Consider the following 13,779-nt stretch of genomic DNA (forward strand, 5'->3'; position numbering starts at 1 on the left):
CCCGTAAGCCAACACTCCTCTCCTGAAGAGGCCCAGCTGGGGGCTCCTCCTGAGGGCAAAGGCCATGCTGAGCCCCATCCTTACTTTTCCAGGTGGATAAAGTTTGAAGAAAAGGTAGAGGAAGGAGGCGAGCGCTGGAGCAAGCCCCATGTGTCCACACTGTCCCTGCACAGCCTCTTTGAGCTCCGGACCTGCCTGCAGACGGGGACGGTGCTGCTGGATTTGGACAGCGGCTCCTTACCACAGATCATAGGTGAGGCAAGGACCGCTGTGGCCCCCACCAAGCAGGGCAGTGTCCCCCTTCACCTGCCCCATCTCATGCCCACCCTTGGTCTGCATGGCACACCCACCTCTGATGCCTGCCTAATTCTGCAGAGACCAGGCTTTGGGTCTGAGGCCCCTAAGGCAGTGTCACGGTTGCTCCAAGTTTCAGATACACGTAGAGAGGGAAAGGTCAGCCTCTGAGATGCCATCCAGCAATGTAACAAAAGGGAGAAGGGCTTCTTAACATGGTTGGAGACATCTATTGCCATGGCAACCTGTTTCTTGTCAGGGTAAATAGATCACCATTCATCTTTAGGAAATTAGCTCTCGTTTGATAGAGTGGCAAAGGGAGGGAGCAGCTTGCCTTATCATCCTTAAAACTTCTTGTGAATTTTGTTTTAGCACATTCAATTTTGCCAGAACTACATTGCCCAAAACACTTTTCTAAAAAGAATTCATGTTAGGACTAAAACCACTTAGCATTGTACCTTGTGCTTCTTAAGGTACTTTCATGTGTACAATTTCATTTATTTTCCACAATGTTATTGATAGAAAGAGCAGAGAATCCTATACCCACACATGCATGCACATGTGCACCCACATGCGCACACAGTGAACCCCCATGCACACACACATGCATCCACATGCACAAACTCCCACAGACATGCACACACCCTTTTACATATAAGGAGGTTGAGCGTTCATGACTGGTCCAAATTTTCAGTTTGTGGCAAAGGTGGGACTATTTCTACATTCCCTGCCTCCTTTAGGTCACTTTGAATACCACTAATAACAGATGAAACTGAAGACCCCCACACCCCTGGTCATTCGGTGCCACATGGACAAGGCATGTTTGTTTCCCACTTAGATGATGTCATTGAAAAGCAAATCGAGGACGGCCTCCTTCGGCCAGAGCTCCGAGAGAGGGTCAGCTACGTCCTACTGAGGAAACACCGTCACCAAACCAAGAAGCCCATCCACCGCTCCTTGGTTGACATTGGAAAGTCAGTCTCCTCCACCACCAGTGAGTCGGGCCATACGCTGGTGGCTTGTTCTATGCATGCATCTCAAACCTGCAACCCTCCACTCTTGATATCCCAGAGTTGAGATGCCCAGACACTAGCCTTGCTGGACCTGTCAGATAAATGCAATAATCAGTACAAAGTTGATAACGCTGCTAACTAAAGAGACTTGAGGAATCTCCTTAGATGAATTATTTTAAATGGAAAATGTTTAGCCTACAGTGGGTACGTACTCGGCACTTACCTGTGTTCCAGGCACTGTCTGAGTGCTCCACGTGCATTAACTCACTTCATCCTCACAATAACCCCATGACTAGGTACTGTTCTCATCATCCCCAGTTTACAGATGAGGAGGCTGAGGCACGGAGAGGTTAAGTTACTTACCTAAGATCACATGGCCAGTAGGTTGTGGAATCAGGGGTGAACCTAGGTCATCTACAACACCTGGTGTCTATTTAATCAATTGTATATCTATTTCACTTTCAAAGGTACAAATGTTTTCTCTAATCATGTTCAGACTATCCACTTGCTTAAAAAAATCCTGAAAAACAAGAACCAAAACCGAAACATCCTTTCTTCCTAGAAGGGGAAGAGACATGTCTTGCAGCCCAGCTTTATTTAGGTGAAATGATTGTAAACGTGAATCGTGCTAACGTAAGAAGCTGCGCCACTCCAGCAAGTCTGCCGAAGTCAAACCTCTTCTGTCCCTCCTCCCAGATCGCAGCCCAGGCCGGAGCCCCGCGGCGGGCCCGAGCCTACACCACTCCACCGAGGACCTGAGGATGCGGCAAAGCGCAAATTACGGCCGCCTGTGTGAGTATCTTCTTTCTCTGCCACTGTGTGGCAGCTTCGTCCTGACTGTGGCCACTCTGGAGTCAATTTTCATACTTTCATAGCAGAGGAGGTAAAGCCCAGGGTCTGTCTAGAACTCTCAGGCATCAGAAGAAATCTAACTTTCACCCTAAACCTGGGCTGCCCTCAGAGTCTAACTTACTACCGTAATTTTCTAAATAATTACTCCAAAAACTGCAGCTCTAATCAAGTCCTGTCATAATCAATACCCAATCCTGTGTGCTAGGCATTTTTAACTTAGTCTGTGGCTTTATTTTCACCAGACTGATCATTAGCCCTGTTTTTGGTGAGAAACAATCCTAGAAACAATTAAAAACAGGCTAGGTCCTTTGCCTCAGGACAGAGAATGTTCCCGTCCCTGGATGACAGTCTTGGGCCCCAGACAATGAGATGCTGGTGGAGCTGCAGCCCCCGAGGGCTGTGACTGGGTGAGTGGAGCCTGTGAGGGGCATGGTCACAGACCGGGCTTTGTCAGGCAATTCATCAGGGCTGAACAGACAGGTGAGCTGTGAGGCAAAGGAGAGAGGGAACTTGGGAAGTGAAAAGAAAAAGCAGCGTGAAGGAGTATTTTCCTTCAAATACTTTTACTAGAATGACAAGATACGAACAAGCACATCCCAGGGCTGTGCCCCTGACCGGGCCAGAGGAATGCTTCAGGGCGGTGACGGTGATGTGACCTTCGCCACGGCAGGGGTTTGTTCTTAGTGACCCCAGGATGCTCTTAGTCTCCCTGGTCTTGGTTATTCCGCAGAGGGACGCTGGCAATCAGAGGCGGTGGACGGCTTTGGGACGAGCCTTTTGCTCAGTTATTCACTGTATATGAAGTGCCAGCGCTGCCGTGGTGGGGACCTGGATAAAAGACATGAATAAGTGGTTACAGCTTTGTGTGCGCACCTCCCCACCCCAAGGTGGCACCTGGGAAGGCTCAAAGAGGAGGAGACACTTGCCTGAGTCTTGGAGAATAAATAGAAGTTTTCCAGGAGCATGGGGGAGGAAGAGGGTGTTCTTTAGAACAAAGGAAACAAACAGCATGTGAAGGGAAGGTGCTGTGAAGGGTGTGCCGCATATTCGGGGAAATAGTGTGATTCAGTTCACCAGGCTCTAAGGGAAAGAGGGTCCAATCCAAAGGGGCCTATGTATCCTGCAAAAGGCCCCAGCCTGTATTCTGAGGGTAATGGGGACTCCTGAGAAGTTTTATGCTGGGACATATCATGATCAGATTTTTATTTGAGAAATAAACTAGAAGGGGCTGAACTATTGGGACCAAGAGACGGGGGCCATGTTCGGGCAGCGAGAGCAAGAACAAAGAGAAGGACCCCGCTGGGATCCAGCGACTTGTGGGAAGTGGGAAATAAGGAAGAGGGAGGCATTGAGGCTGGCTCCTGGTCTGCTCTGATTGCCAGTGGACAAAGGGGAGGAAGCACCGGTGGTGTGGGGTCTATGGGGGGAGACGTTTGATGGAAGACAACGAGTTTCGTTTCAGGTGTGTTGAGTTTGAGGTGCCAGCTCAGGCTGTTCAGAGGAATCTGGAGCTCAGGACAGATCTGGACTGGAGACCCAACCTGGGCATCCCCAGCACAAATGTGGATGGGGAAGAAACAGGAGGGGATGGGATTGACCGAGGAGGACGGGGGTGAGGCCTCTGGAGGGTTTGAGTGCAAAGCAAGGCCCTGAGGAGAGCCCAGCAAGAGAGGATCCTGGATGGAAATAAGAGAGGGGAGCCAATGGAAAGCAGAGTCTGGAAGTGCGGGGACACCGCAGACCACAGAAAGCCTGAGAGGGCTCACCGGATGTGGCTGCTGGTGGGAAATGAGAGCTGAACTTCTCCTGCCTTAATGGAGGAAGAAGCTGTTCGAATAGTTCACCACCACTGTTCTCGCCATGGGGAACCCCACCTTCCTTCCCTCTGCCGGCCCAAATCCCCAGCCGTCTTTAAAGACTCGCATGGGTCATGGAAGACAGAGGTGAAACTGCTCTTTTCTCTCCAGCAAGGCCCAAGCTTAGTGACACCTGGCTCGTTACCCAATAGTGTGTCTGTGTCCCTCCCCACCTCAGGGCCTGGCGCAGAGCAACATCTTAGTCTCTGCCCAAGAAGGCAGGGCGGAGGGCTGGGACCAGGGCGTAGCACACTGAGGAGTGAGAAGGATGCAGTAGAACCTGGGGCCCAGCAATTCTTTTAAGAAAGCTGCCATTGAAAAGAAGAAAAGAGAGAGAATGCTAGCTGAGAGGGGCTGCAGGATTAGGGGAGGGGAGTTTGCTTTGGTTGTGAAGATGGGAAAAGCCTGTGTAGAGACCAAGAGAAAAGGACCTGCGAGAACCTGTCTTCCCCTGATGGACCTTCTTTTCCTTTTCTCCTAGGTCACGCCCAGAGCAGAAGCATGAATGATATTTCTCTCACCCCAAATACAGACCAGGTAGTAAAGCCCCTGAACTTGGCTGCAGTGGAGGGCCAGGGCAGGAAGAAGTCTTTGGTTTCAGGGGTAGGGAGCCCCTACAGGCAAAACTCTACTCCCGTGAAAAAGTGGGAGTCCCCGGGAAGGATGCGGGTGGGGCTCTGGGTTGCCTTGGTGACTCAGTCCAGTCCATCACTTGGGTGCTGGCTCTGTGCCAGGCCCTGGAAGGAGTAGGGGACAGAGAAGTGTGATCAGATGAGATGCCAGCTATCCCTGACCTTGGGGTTTATTGGAGAGAGAAGACTGCCTCACAGAGTTTCACCTCATCCATGACCCGCAAACACTTTTAAGGATGAAGTGGGGGCTTGGGCTGGTAGAGAAAAGCAGTGGGGCCTCCCTGTGGGGACAATAATGATAGTGAATCAACTGGACTGCCCAATAGTGTATCTTCTCCTTGGCTAGTGCCGGATAAAGTCAGTTCTTGTCTCCCACCAACTTGGCTGAAACCTCCTTGATGAGATCAGAATCCCACAGACAAGTTGAGTCCAAATTCTAAGCCCACAGCCCAGGACCCCCATGACTCTGCCCCCGAGGGAAGCCCAGAGGAGGCTGCCCTCAATTCCAAACATTCACATCTCAGGGGCAGAAGGTCCCAAGGTCTCCTTGCCTGTGCTCCCAGGAGTGGGAAGGAAGGTGATGAGGGAAACCTGAACTTTGACACCTACTCCTCAGGAGCTTGGGTGACCTCCAGGCCTCCAAGGCAGTCCCAAGTTTGATGGAAGGCAAAACAAGAGTATTCCCTCATGTCAGTGTCTCCAGGGCCCTTTGGTGGCCAAAATAATAGAATAACAATAATAACGGCATCAACAACATTTGAGGTCCACACATTGCATGCACTACATTGTGCGGTGCATTTTCTGTGCATCATGAAGGTACTATATCATCTTCACTCTACAGATGAGAATATAAAAGCAGTTAAATAACGTGCCTAAGTTCATGCAGCTGAAAAGTGGCATACCCATGATTTGATCCAGGCAGTCTGACTCTAGAGCCCTTAATTTAGGAGTGACTTAGGAACGAGTATTCTGGAATATTATTTAGAGAAGAATCCCACTTTACTATAGTCATGCGCACAGACAGTGGAGCCGTTATAAGAAAGCACTGCCTAGTAAAAGTTTTTCACAACCTATTTTTCACTACCTAAGTGGTAAGACGAATACTCTCTGCTACTTTCCCCCGGCAATGCTGCCTTTGATTTAGGGACTGGAACCCAACACCAGGCACCAGCGTCCAGCTCTCCTAACTGGTTGTGTGATGCTGCTTCTCAGTATCTGCAGCAGCCCTGGCAGTTCTTCAGGTGTTCTTTAGGTGCAACTTTCTTCACCACTCCACATCGGCCCTGAGTTCCAGTGAGTTCCCGGTGATCAGAGTGTGGATTCAAACAGCATCTCTGTGTGCAGTGACTCAGCAGAGCTGGACCAGAGTCCCCTGTGTTCAGGCAGTGGAGTCAGCAGGACCCTGGTTAGACAAGCCCATGTCCAGACCATCACCAAGCCAGGGTGGCCAGAACACCAGCATGGCCCATTTCTGGGATGCCACAACCCTGGCCTCCTTACTGGGGTCACAGCCTACAAGGGAGGACCAAGGCCCTGTTTTAGCTCCTCTCCGCTCATGGTTACGAGCGTGTTGCATGGGCCACCCCAGAGCATTGCTGTTTTCAAAAGCTTGTTCTCCAGGGCACTCCTGCCACCCACCTTCTCCCTGCCTGATGCCCAGGGACATGGAGTTGGCAGGGAGACAGTGCCTGCCCTGGCACACCCAGACCTCCATCCTGAAGAACCTGCTTATGAACCAGCTAACTGCTCCTGGGACAAAGGGACTTTTTGAGTTGTGGGGACTCTGGCCTTCCCATTAACTCCTGCTGTTGCTTATTCTCACTGCGTTAGGGTCCTTGGGGCCGTTGCCCAGGTGGTTGTGGAGAGTTTTATGTTTTTTAAGGGATTTAAAAGATTATAAGTGTGCAGCCCTTGCTCACAAGCCTTTTCTAGTGCTTGGTAGGTCCCCAGCCCAGTATGTATCACGTCCCCCACGAGTCAAATCAGGAAATGGCTGTGGACCCAAAGGGGCAAGACCTGTTGGCCATGCCCATACCCATAGCTGACCCCTCTCCAGGGACAAAAGGAAACTATCTTCACTGAGCTTATGAGAAACAAACATTTCTGTGCCCACAAGAGAGACTCTCATCAAGGGGGAATGGGTGGCAAAATTGTGGCATCCACAGAATCTCTCTGTACCACTTGCCTCCACCTCCTGGGCCCTTTCTTCCTTTGTTGGCCACTGTGGACTCCCACCAGCCCCGTCCTCCCCAAACGCTCCCTCCCCACCTCTCTCTATGAAACTATCTCTGTCTGCTGCCCAGAGGGAAAGTGATCTGAAAAACTAATGTACCCTAAGATGTTAAAGACTAAGAAAAGTGCGTATGTGACCACCCCTGGGCATTTTCATCATAAGAGAGGGCTCGGGAGGAGTCGGCATCTTATCCGTAGGATGAAAGTCATGACCGCAGAGAGTGGGGCTGATTTGGGGCAGAGGGCTTGTCTCCAGCACCTCTCACATTGGACCCCACTCATTCTTCCTATTTGACCTTCCTGCCCTGACTAGACACCAGCCAGAGGGACTGGACAGAGGGTACTTCGATAGTCTCAGTTGGAAAGGCTCAGAAGCTATGAGTTTCCTGGGAGGTCCTCTAGGGGTGACTTGGGGGCACAGAAGTCTCCCACAGGCTTGGACCCACAGGTCCAGGGGTTCCTGTCAGCCAGGAAGCTGGTGGTAAAGAAAAAACAAAGTGTGTCCACTCTGGCTATCAGGATGGTCTCATTCCTTCCACGGCCATCCAGGGTAAAGGCAAAGAGGGAGGACTGGGCAGCTGGAGTGTAAGGGCCAAGACTCCCATCTGCTTGAGCTGCTGCTGGGGGAAGAGACCTGATGTCCAGCAAACCCTGACTTTCTATTCTGACCCCTCAACTCACACTTCAGTAGAACAAGGTTTTCGCCCATCAAGGAACATCTTAGGGGGTCAAGTCATTGCCTGTTCCTTCCCATCTACGAAAGGCTTAATTGGTCCCTGGGGTTAACCAACTTTGAGTCTCCTCATCTGCAGATTGTGGGAGAGTGTCGGCTTATTTCCTTCAGTCTCTTGAGAAACGCTGGGAGAATTTTGTAAGGTCAGGTCTCCACAGTAGTCTGAACAGGCTGAGTGAGAGCCGAAACCACTGCATGTGAGTATCCATGGGTATCTCGTGTCCCCCTTACTGACCAGCGGAAAAACAAATTCATGAAGAAGATCCCCAAGGACTCAGAAGCCTCCAATGTGCTCGTGGGCGAGGTGGACTTCCTGGACCAGCCATTCATTGCCTTCGTGCGTCTCATCCAGTCAGCCATGCTGGGAGGAGTGACAGAGGTGCCTGTCCCCACCAGGTGAGAGCCATTGAAATCTGCCCACCATACCCACCCTCGGGTGGCCAGCTGTCCATGCAGTCAGCTAGTAGTGCTGTTGGAGACACCCCTAAATCGAAGAAGGAAAAGTAGGGAACTGTATGGGGAGGGTAATCTGACTCAGGAAGAATTTGAGAGAATTTATTTAAAATAATCATAAACAAGAAGTAGCCAGCAGCTGGGAGAGGCGCTGCTGGGTGAGCTCTGGGATGCCAGGGCATGGCAAAGATGCTCAGGTGGGAGTGAAGAGGAATGTCTCTCCAAAGCAAATACGGGATTCAGAGGAGGGAAGGGACATGTTTCTGCCCAGTTAAAAAATTAAGAATGGGTACTATTTAGGGCCAGAAAATCCTTCTCTCCACCTGCTTTTACTTTTCCTTCTCACTTTCCCCCTCCTCCTCCATCTTCTTTGCAGATTTCTGTTCATACTGCTGGGACCTTCTGGGAGAGCAAAATCCTACAACGAAATTGGCCGTGCCATTGCAACCCTCATGGTAGACGACGTAAGTGCCACGAGAAGCATGTACTCCTGAATGTCATGGCTCCTGCATCAAACACTGTGCCTTCATTCATTCACTTATCCAACAGTCACGTTTGAGCACCTACTGTATGCCAGACCCTGTGCAGGGTGTGAGGATTATGAGAATGAGGGAATAGTCTCTGCCCTTTAGGAGCACCAATCAAGTGGGAGAGATAGACCTACAATCCTAGAGTGAACCACGTGCTAACTGCCCAGGCTGTCAATGGGCCCTTCACACACGAGGGGGCTTTAAAGCTAAGGATGAGCACCAGCCTAGGAGGCAGGCATTCCAGGCAAAGGGCCACGGTTCGGAGAGGGAGGAGCTGGATGGAAGTGGTTTGATATAGGCTCAGTGTAAGAGCTTCTAGAACAGGAGGTGACACCAGAGAGAGGACCCATATACTACACGGAGCCTGTAGGCAGAGCTGAGAGTTGACGCTATGTGACAGGGAGCCTAGAGGAGTTTAAACACGAGCACAGCCCAATCAGATCTGTAAAGTCAGAAAGAACCCTCTGGAGACAGTGTGGAATGATGCAGCCTGACCCTCCAAAGATGAAGGGCTGGGATGTTAAAACAGATTTGAAATACCTGAGCTTCTCCGACTGGGCTCTGCACAGGTTTTCTAATGAGCTCGCTCTGTGGGAAACTGAGAGCAGAAAGGTTAAGTAAGTAACTCAACCCAGGTCGGACAACTGGAATACAGAGACCTGGCCTTCAGGTCCAGGAAGAGCCGCCTTGCCCCATGTCCCACTGTCCCCACTGTGCTATGTTTCAGCTGCCCCATTGTTCTCATCTCAGAAACTGAGAGCAAATTGGCAGCTGGAGTAATGGTTCAAAGTGACTTTCTTTGAAAGTATATGTGGTGTGCCCCCGGGGAGGTGGATGAGATGGGGACCGCAGCAAGAGAGCGGCCCTTTCTCTTCCTCTGCCTCTTTCCCTGCCAGCTCTTCAGCGACGTGGCCTACAAGGCCAGGAATCGGGAGGATCTGATCGCGGGGATTGATGAGTTTCTAGACGAGGTCATCGTGCTTCCCCCTGGAGAGTGGGACCCAAATATTCGAATTGAGCCACCCAAGAAGGTGACTTCTGCTGACAAGAGGTGTGTATGAATGAAGGGGTGGCAAGCGGGGAGCCGGGTCAGAGGGAGCTTTCAGTCTGTCCGTTTCTTTTTTTTCGATTTGAAAGAAAGATGTCAGCGTACATGGGTTTATACTTTTTTTTTTCAGTTTCACTTTATTTCTCTAAAAAAAGAATCAGAAGCAAATATGCTGAATGTGACCATCTGTAAAACCTGGGTGACCTGTGTGTGGGCGTTGCTAGATCATTCTCTGCATTTTTCTCTGTATTTTAAGATATTTGATGATTTTAGTTGGAAAGGTAAAGGAGTTGTGAGGACAGCCCTGGAGGTGCTGATCTCTTCCTAGGATTGGGAGCCCCACTGTCCCCTGTCGCCCTTCTCCTTCCAGGAAATCCGTGTTCTCCCTGACTGAGCTAGGCCAGATGAACGGCTCTGTGACGGGAGGCGGCGGCGGGGCTGGAGGCGGCGGCGGCGCTGCAGGCGGCGGCGGCGGCGGCAGCGGCGGCAGCGGGGCCGGCGGAGGGAGCAGCGGGGATGATGGGGAGATGCCAACCGTGCACGAGATCGGGGAAGAGCTCATCTGGACAGGAAGGTGCCCACTCCAGGCCTGACAACGACACCAGTTGTCTTAGATTTCTCTTCTCCTCACCCACCATTTAGGAACCTTCTCCACCTCTGTCAGCAGCACCCACTCCGGGCCTTGGGATCTGGCCAATGCACGCTCTTCCTCCCCAGCCCTCAAAGCCCCTCCTGGATCTGGCAGGAAAGGGGAAGCTAGTGGAGGAACCCAAACTTTTCTCAGGACACCCTTTGTTACCGGTATTAGTTTCCTAGGGCTGCGGAAACAAAGTATCACAGACTGGGTGGTTTAAACAATAGAAATTTATTCTCTCACAGTTCTAGAGTCTAGAATTTCCAAGTCAAGGTGTCAGCAGGGCCATCCTCCCTCTGAGATTCTGGGTGGAATCCTTCCTTGCCTCTCTGTAGCTTCTGGTGGTGGCCAGCAGTCCTTGGTGTTCCTTGGCTTGCAGCTGCACCATTCCCGTCTCTGTCTGTGTCCTCAGATGGTGTTCTCCCTGTGTTTCTGTCTTCATATAGCATTTTCCTCTTCTTATGAGGACACCAGTCATATTGGATTAGGGCCCACCCTAATGAATTCATCTTAACTTGATTACATGTACAAAATAAGGTCACATTTACAGGTTAGAATTTTGATATATCTTTTGGGGGGACATAATTCAATCCATAAGAGTACCTTTTGAATTTTTTAAACCTTATGTCACCTAGTCAAAAAACTTGTTTTAAAAGAAAACAATAGAAAATTTTCCTGGCTTGCGTTTCTTTGCCAGCTCTTAGAATAACTTGGGTAGATCTGAATTTAGGAAAGGACACAGCCCTGCAAAGCTATGTGTAAATCATAACTTTGAGAACGAGTCATGTTTTTTATGCCCTTGGCTCTCTGCCCGCCAGTGGTTCCCAACTTTACCTACTCCCCACTCCCATCCTCACCCAGGGGACATCTGGCAATGTTCAGAGACATTTTTGTTTGTCCCAGCTGGAGGGGAGATGCCACTGGTGTCTAGCAGATAGAGACCAGGAATGCTGCTCAACATCCTCCGATGCACAGGACTGCCCTCCCCCCAACAGAGAATTCTCCAGTCCAAAATGTCAACAGTACCAAGGCTGAGAAAACCTGCTCTATGCTGAGCACTGTGTTAGGAGCTATGGAGACTAGCATCCCCAGTAAACATCCTCCCTAAACCTAAAATTCCCCACTCGTTTGTTCCACAAAGCAAAGAAACCAGTTATAAGGTTCAGAATCTGCCCTTGATGAACCTGTTATAAACCAGGATCTCTCCATCTCCTAAAGTTGGACACACCTATGTTTACCAAGCACAGGCACCCTGCGGATGATCAGGGGCGTGAGGAGGATAGCCATCTATGGACCCCAGGATTTCCATTCCCTGTGGAATGTTAGGTCTACCCCAAGACATATTCCCATAAGGCCTTCCCTCTCCCACCCAGGCTGTCTGTGACCACCCTTCCCAGTGGAGATGGTGCCAACCACAAACTCAGTCTAAAGACAGAATTCTTCCCTGGTCTTAAATGTTCTGGTGGAAAGATCCCTTTCCGTATCCACGCCTAGTCAAGTTCCCCTCCTCACTGCAGACTCTGCAGGCTCCTGTAAATAGCCCTGCCCCTGCACTGGTGTTTGTGGTGAGAAAGCAGTATCTGGGCCTGTCTTGAGCAGGTTCTTCGGTGGCCTGTGTCTGGATGTCAAGAGGAAGCTGCCCTGGTTCCCAAGTGACTTCTACGATGGCTTCCACATTCAGTCCATCTCTGCCATCCTATTCATCTACCTCGGCTGCATTACCAACGCAATCACCTTTGGTGGGCTTCTGGGGGATGCCACTGACAATTATCAGGTGTGTGTGAGCTGGGGACATGCATGCAAACCTCAGAAAAATCTGCTGCCGCCAGGTAGTGGTAAGGAGCTTATTCCCATAATCCCAAAACCAAGGTTTGGGTTTGACCTACCATCCAGGTTCAGACCATCACTTTTTGTAATCCTTTACCCTTGAGAAAAATAATAACAAGCTGGCATAATTAAAAGGTCTAAAGCTAAATCATATTACTAAAGACCAAATTTAAAGATTATGTAAATAGAGCAAATGTTTAAGGGGAAATCATCTGCTTTGTTAGTTGATACTTTTCCTACTGATGCTTTAATGAATTTAATGAGCACAATTAATTGAGTTGCTAATTGTGACCTTCTTCCCATACTTTTTTAAAAAACTAACCTTAAATTCTTAGCTTGAAGTTAAGACATTTTTAGAAATGTCTACCATGACAACAACACATGTATACCTGGGGAAAACAGTTCAGCAGAGACACTAGCCTGAGACCCAGACAAGGGTCTTCTCCACTGGGGGCCTTTGGGATAGTATCACTGGAAAGCTCAGAGCACCAAGGTGAAGACCCATTTTCCCAGATAAATTAAGATGAGTGCCTATCTCCAGCCCACACCACTCTCCTGAGCAGCAGGTTCAATATCCAGCTACCTCCTGGGCATGTCCATATAGCTGCCCTTTGGGATCCCCCAACTCACAGGGCCAACATTGCATCCATTATCTTCCCTCCAGACCTGCTGCTCCCCCCAGCCAATGAGCGACACCATGGTTGACCCAGATATTCACACATCATCCTTGACTCATAAATCCCAGCTGCCCCCAGTAGCCCTCATGACATGATCCTACTTGCCTCTCAAGCCTCATCTCCCAGTATTCCCTTTCTCAGATTCCTGTCCTCCTCACTCATCTGCATTCTGTTTTCCATCAATCCTGATCATCTTTCAGTTCTTCAAAGACATGCTCCCTTTCAGCTCCAGCCTTTGTGAATACTGTTCCCCTTCCCGGCACACTCTTTCTCATCCACTTACCCTATTCTCCTGGTCAATTCTCGGCTCATTTTTTGATTCTCAGCTTCCCTGTATCTACCTCTTGGGAGAGCTTCCTGACCAACCCTTCACTCTTACTGTGTGCTCCTACCTTATCCCAGCTTATCATATTCCATGGCAGTGGTTCTTAACAAGAGACGATTTTGACCCCTAGGAGACATTGGGTAACATCTAGAGACAGTTTGGGTTTTTGTAACTGGGAGGTGAGGTGCTACTGAGATGCTAATAAACATCCTACAATGCACAGGACAGCCCCCTACAATAAAGAATTATCTAGCCTGAAATGTCAGTAGTGCTGAGGTTAAGAAACTCTGCTGTATGGAAATCGCCTAGTTTCTTGTGTGTATATCCCACTAGAATGAAGATGCATTATCTTGTTTGTACATGGGTCCTTAATGTCTAGCACAATGCCTGATACATAGTAGGCCCTTAATAGATTTTTGAATGAATGAATGAATGAATGGTCTGACCTCTAAAATCACCTACTAGATCTTTGAATGAATAAATGATTGGGTGGATGAATGGACTGTCCTCTGGGAGTAGAATGGGCACAGGAACAAGCATGACCATTGGCAGCCCTGTTTTCTAGGCCCTAGGGTGCCAAAAGGAAGTCACGTGGGACCTAGAATTAGAGAGTGATGCTTGGCAATTGTGAGAGGTTGTGGAGTCAGAGATGGGGAGCAGAATTTGAGGAGGA

The 13,779-nt window shown here is 49.7% G+C and overlaps 2 protein-coding genes across 7 annotated transcripts in view; one reads left to right on the forward strand and one right to left on the reverse strand.

The window, feature by feature from the left end:
* Positions 1–13,779, forward strand: part of SLC4A5 (solute carrier family 4 member 5) — a 147,609-nt gene that overhangs the window by 97,984 nt on the left and 35,846 nt on the right. For all 3 annotated transcript variants that reach the window (XM_082427122.1, XM_082427123.1, XM_082427121.1), the window contains exons 6-15: positions 93–253; positions 1,133–1,288; positions 1,870–1,908; positions 2,004–2,099; positions 4,497–4,552; positions 7,851–8,008; positions 8,442–8,529; positions 9,492–9,646; positions 10,014–10,217; positions 11,877–12,051. In XM_082427122.1, the coding sequence (XP_082283248.1) occupies positions 93–253; positions 1,133–1,288; positions 1,870–1,908; positions 2,004–2,099; positions 4,497–4,552; positions 7,851–8,008; positions 8,442–8,529; positions 9,492–9,646; positions 10,014–10,217; positions 11,877–12,051 (1,288 nt within the window). The remainder of the gene's footprint in view (positions 1–92; positions 254–1,132; positions 1,289–1,869; positions 1,909–2,003; positions 2,100–4,496; positions 4,553–7,850; positions 8,009–8,441; positions 8,530–9,491; positions 9,647–10,013; positions 10,218–11,876; positions 12,052–13,779) is intronic.
* MTHFD2 (methylenetetrahydrofolate dehydrogenase (NADP+ dependent) 2, methenyltetrahydrofolate cyclohydrolase) overlaps positions 2,780–13,779 on the reverse strand; it is a 69,228-nt gene continuing 58,228 nt past the window's right edge. Inside the window, exons 9-10 of one of the 4 annotated variants that reach the window (XM_082427152.1) lie at positions 9,136–9,193; positions 2,780–2,987 (exon numbers count right to left, since the gene is read on the reverse strand). In XM_082427152.1, the coding sequence (XP_082283278.1) occupies positions 2,945–2,987; positions 9,136–9,193 (101 nt within the window). In that variant the 3' untranslated portion in view covers positions 2,780–2,944. Of the gene's footprint in view, positions 2,988–8,890; positions 9,194–10,489; positions 10,792–13,779 lie in introns of those variants that run through there. The other 3 variants (XM_082427153.1, XM_082427150.1, XM_082427149.1) reach the window with 3 other exon arrangements.

The sequence above is a fragment of the Balaenoptera physalus genome (genome assembly GCF_965194825.1).
Source record: "Balaenoptera physalus genome assembly, chromosome: 15".
Classification (NCBI taxonomy): domain Eukaryota; kingdom Metazoa; phylum Chordata; class Mammalia; order Artiodactyla; family Balaenopteridae; genus Balaenoptera; species Balaenoptera physalus.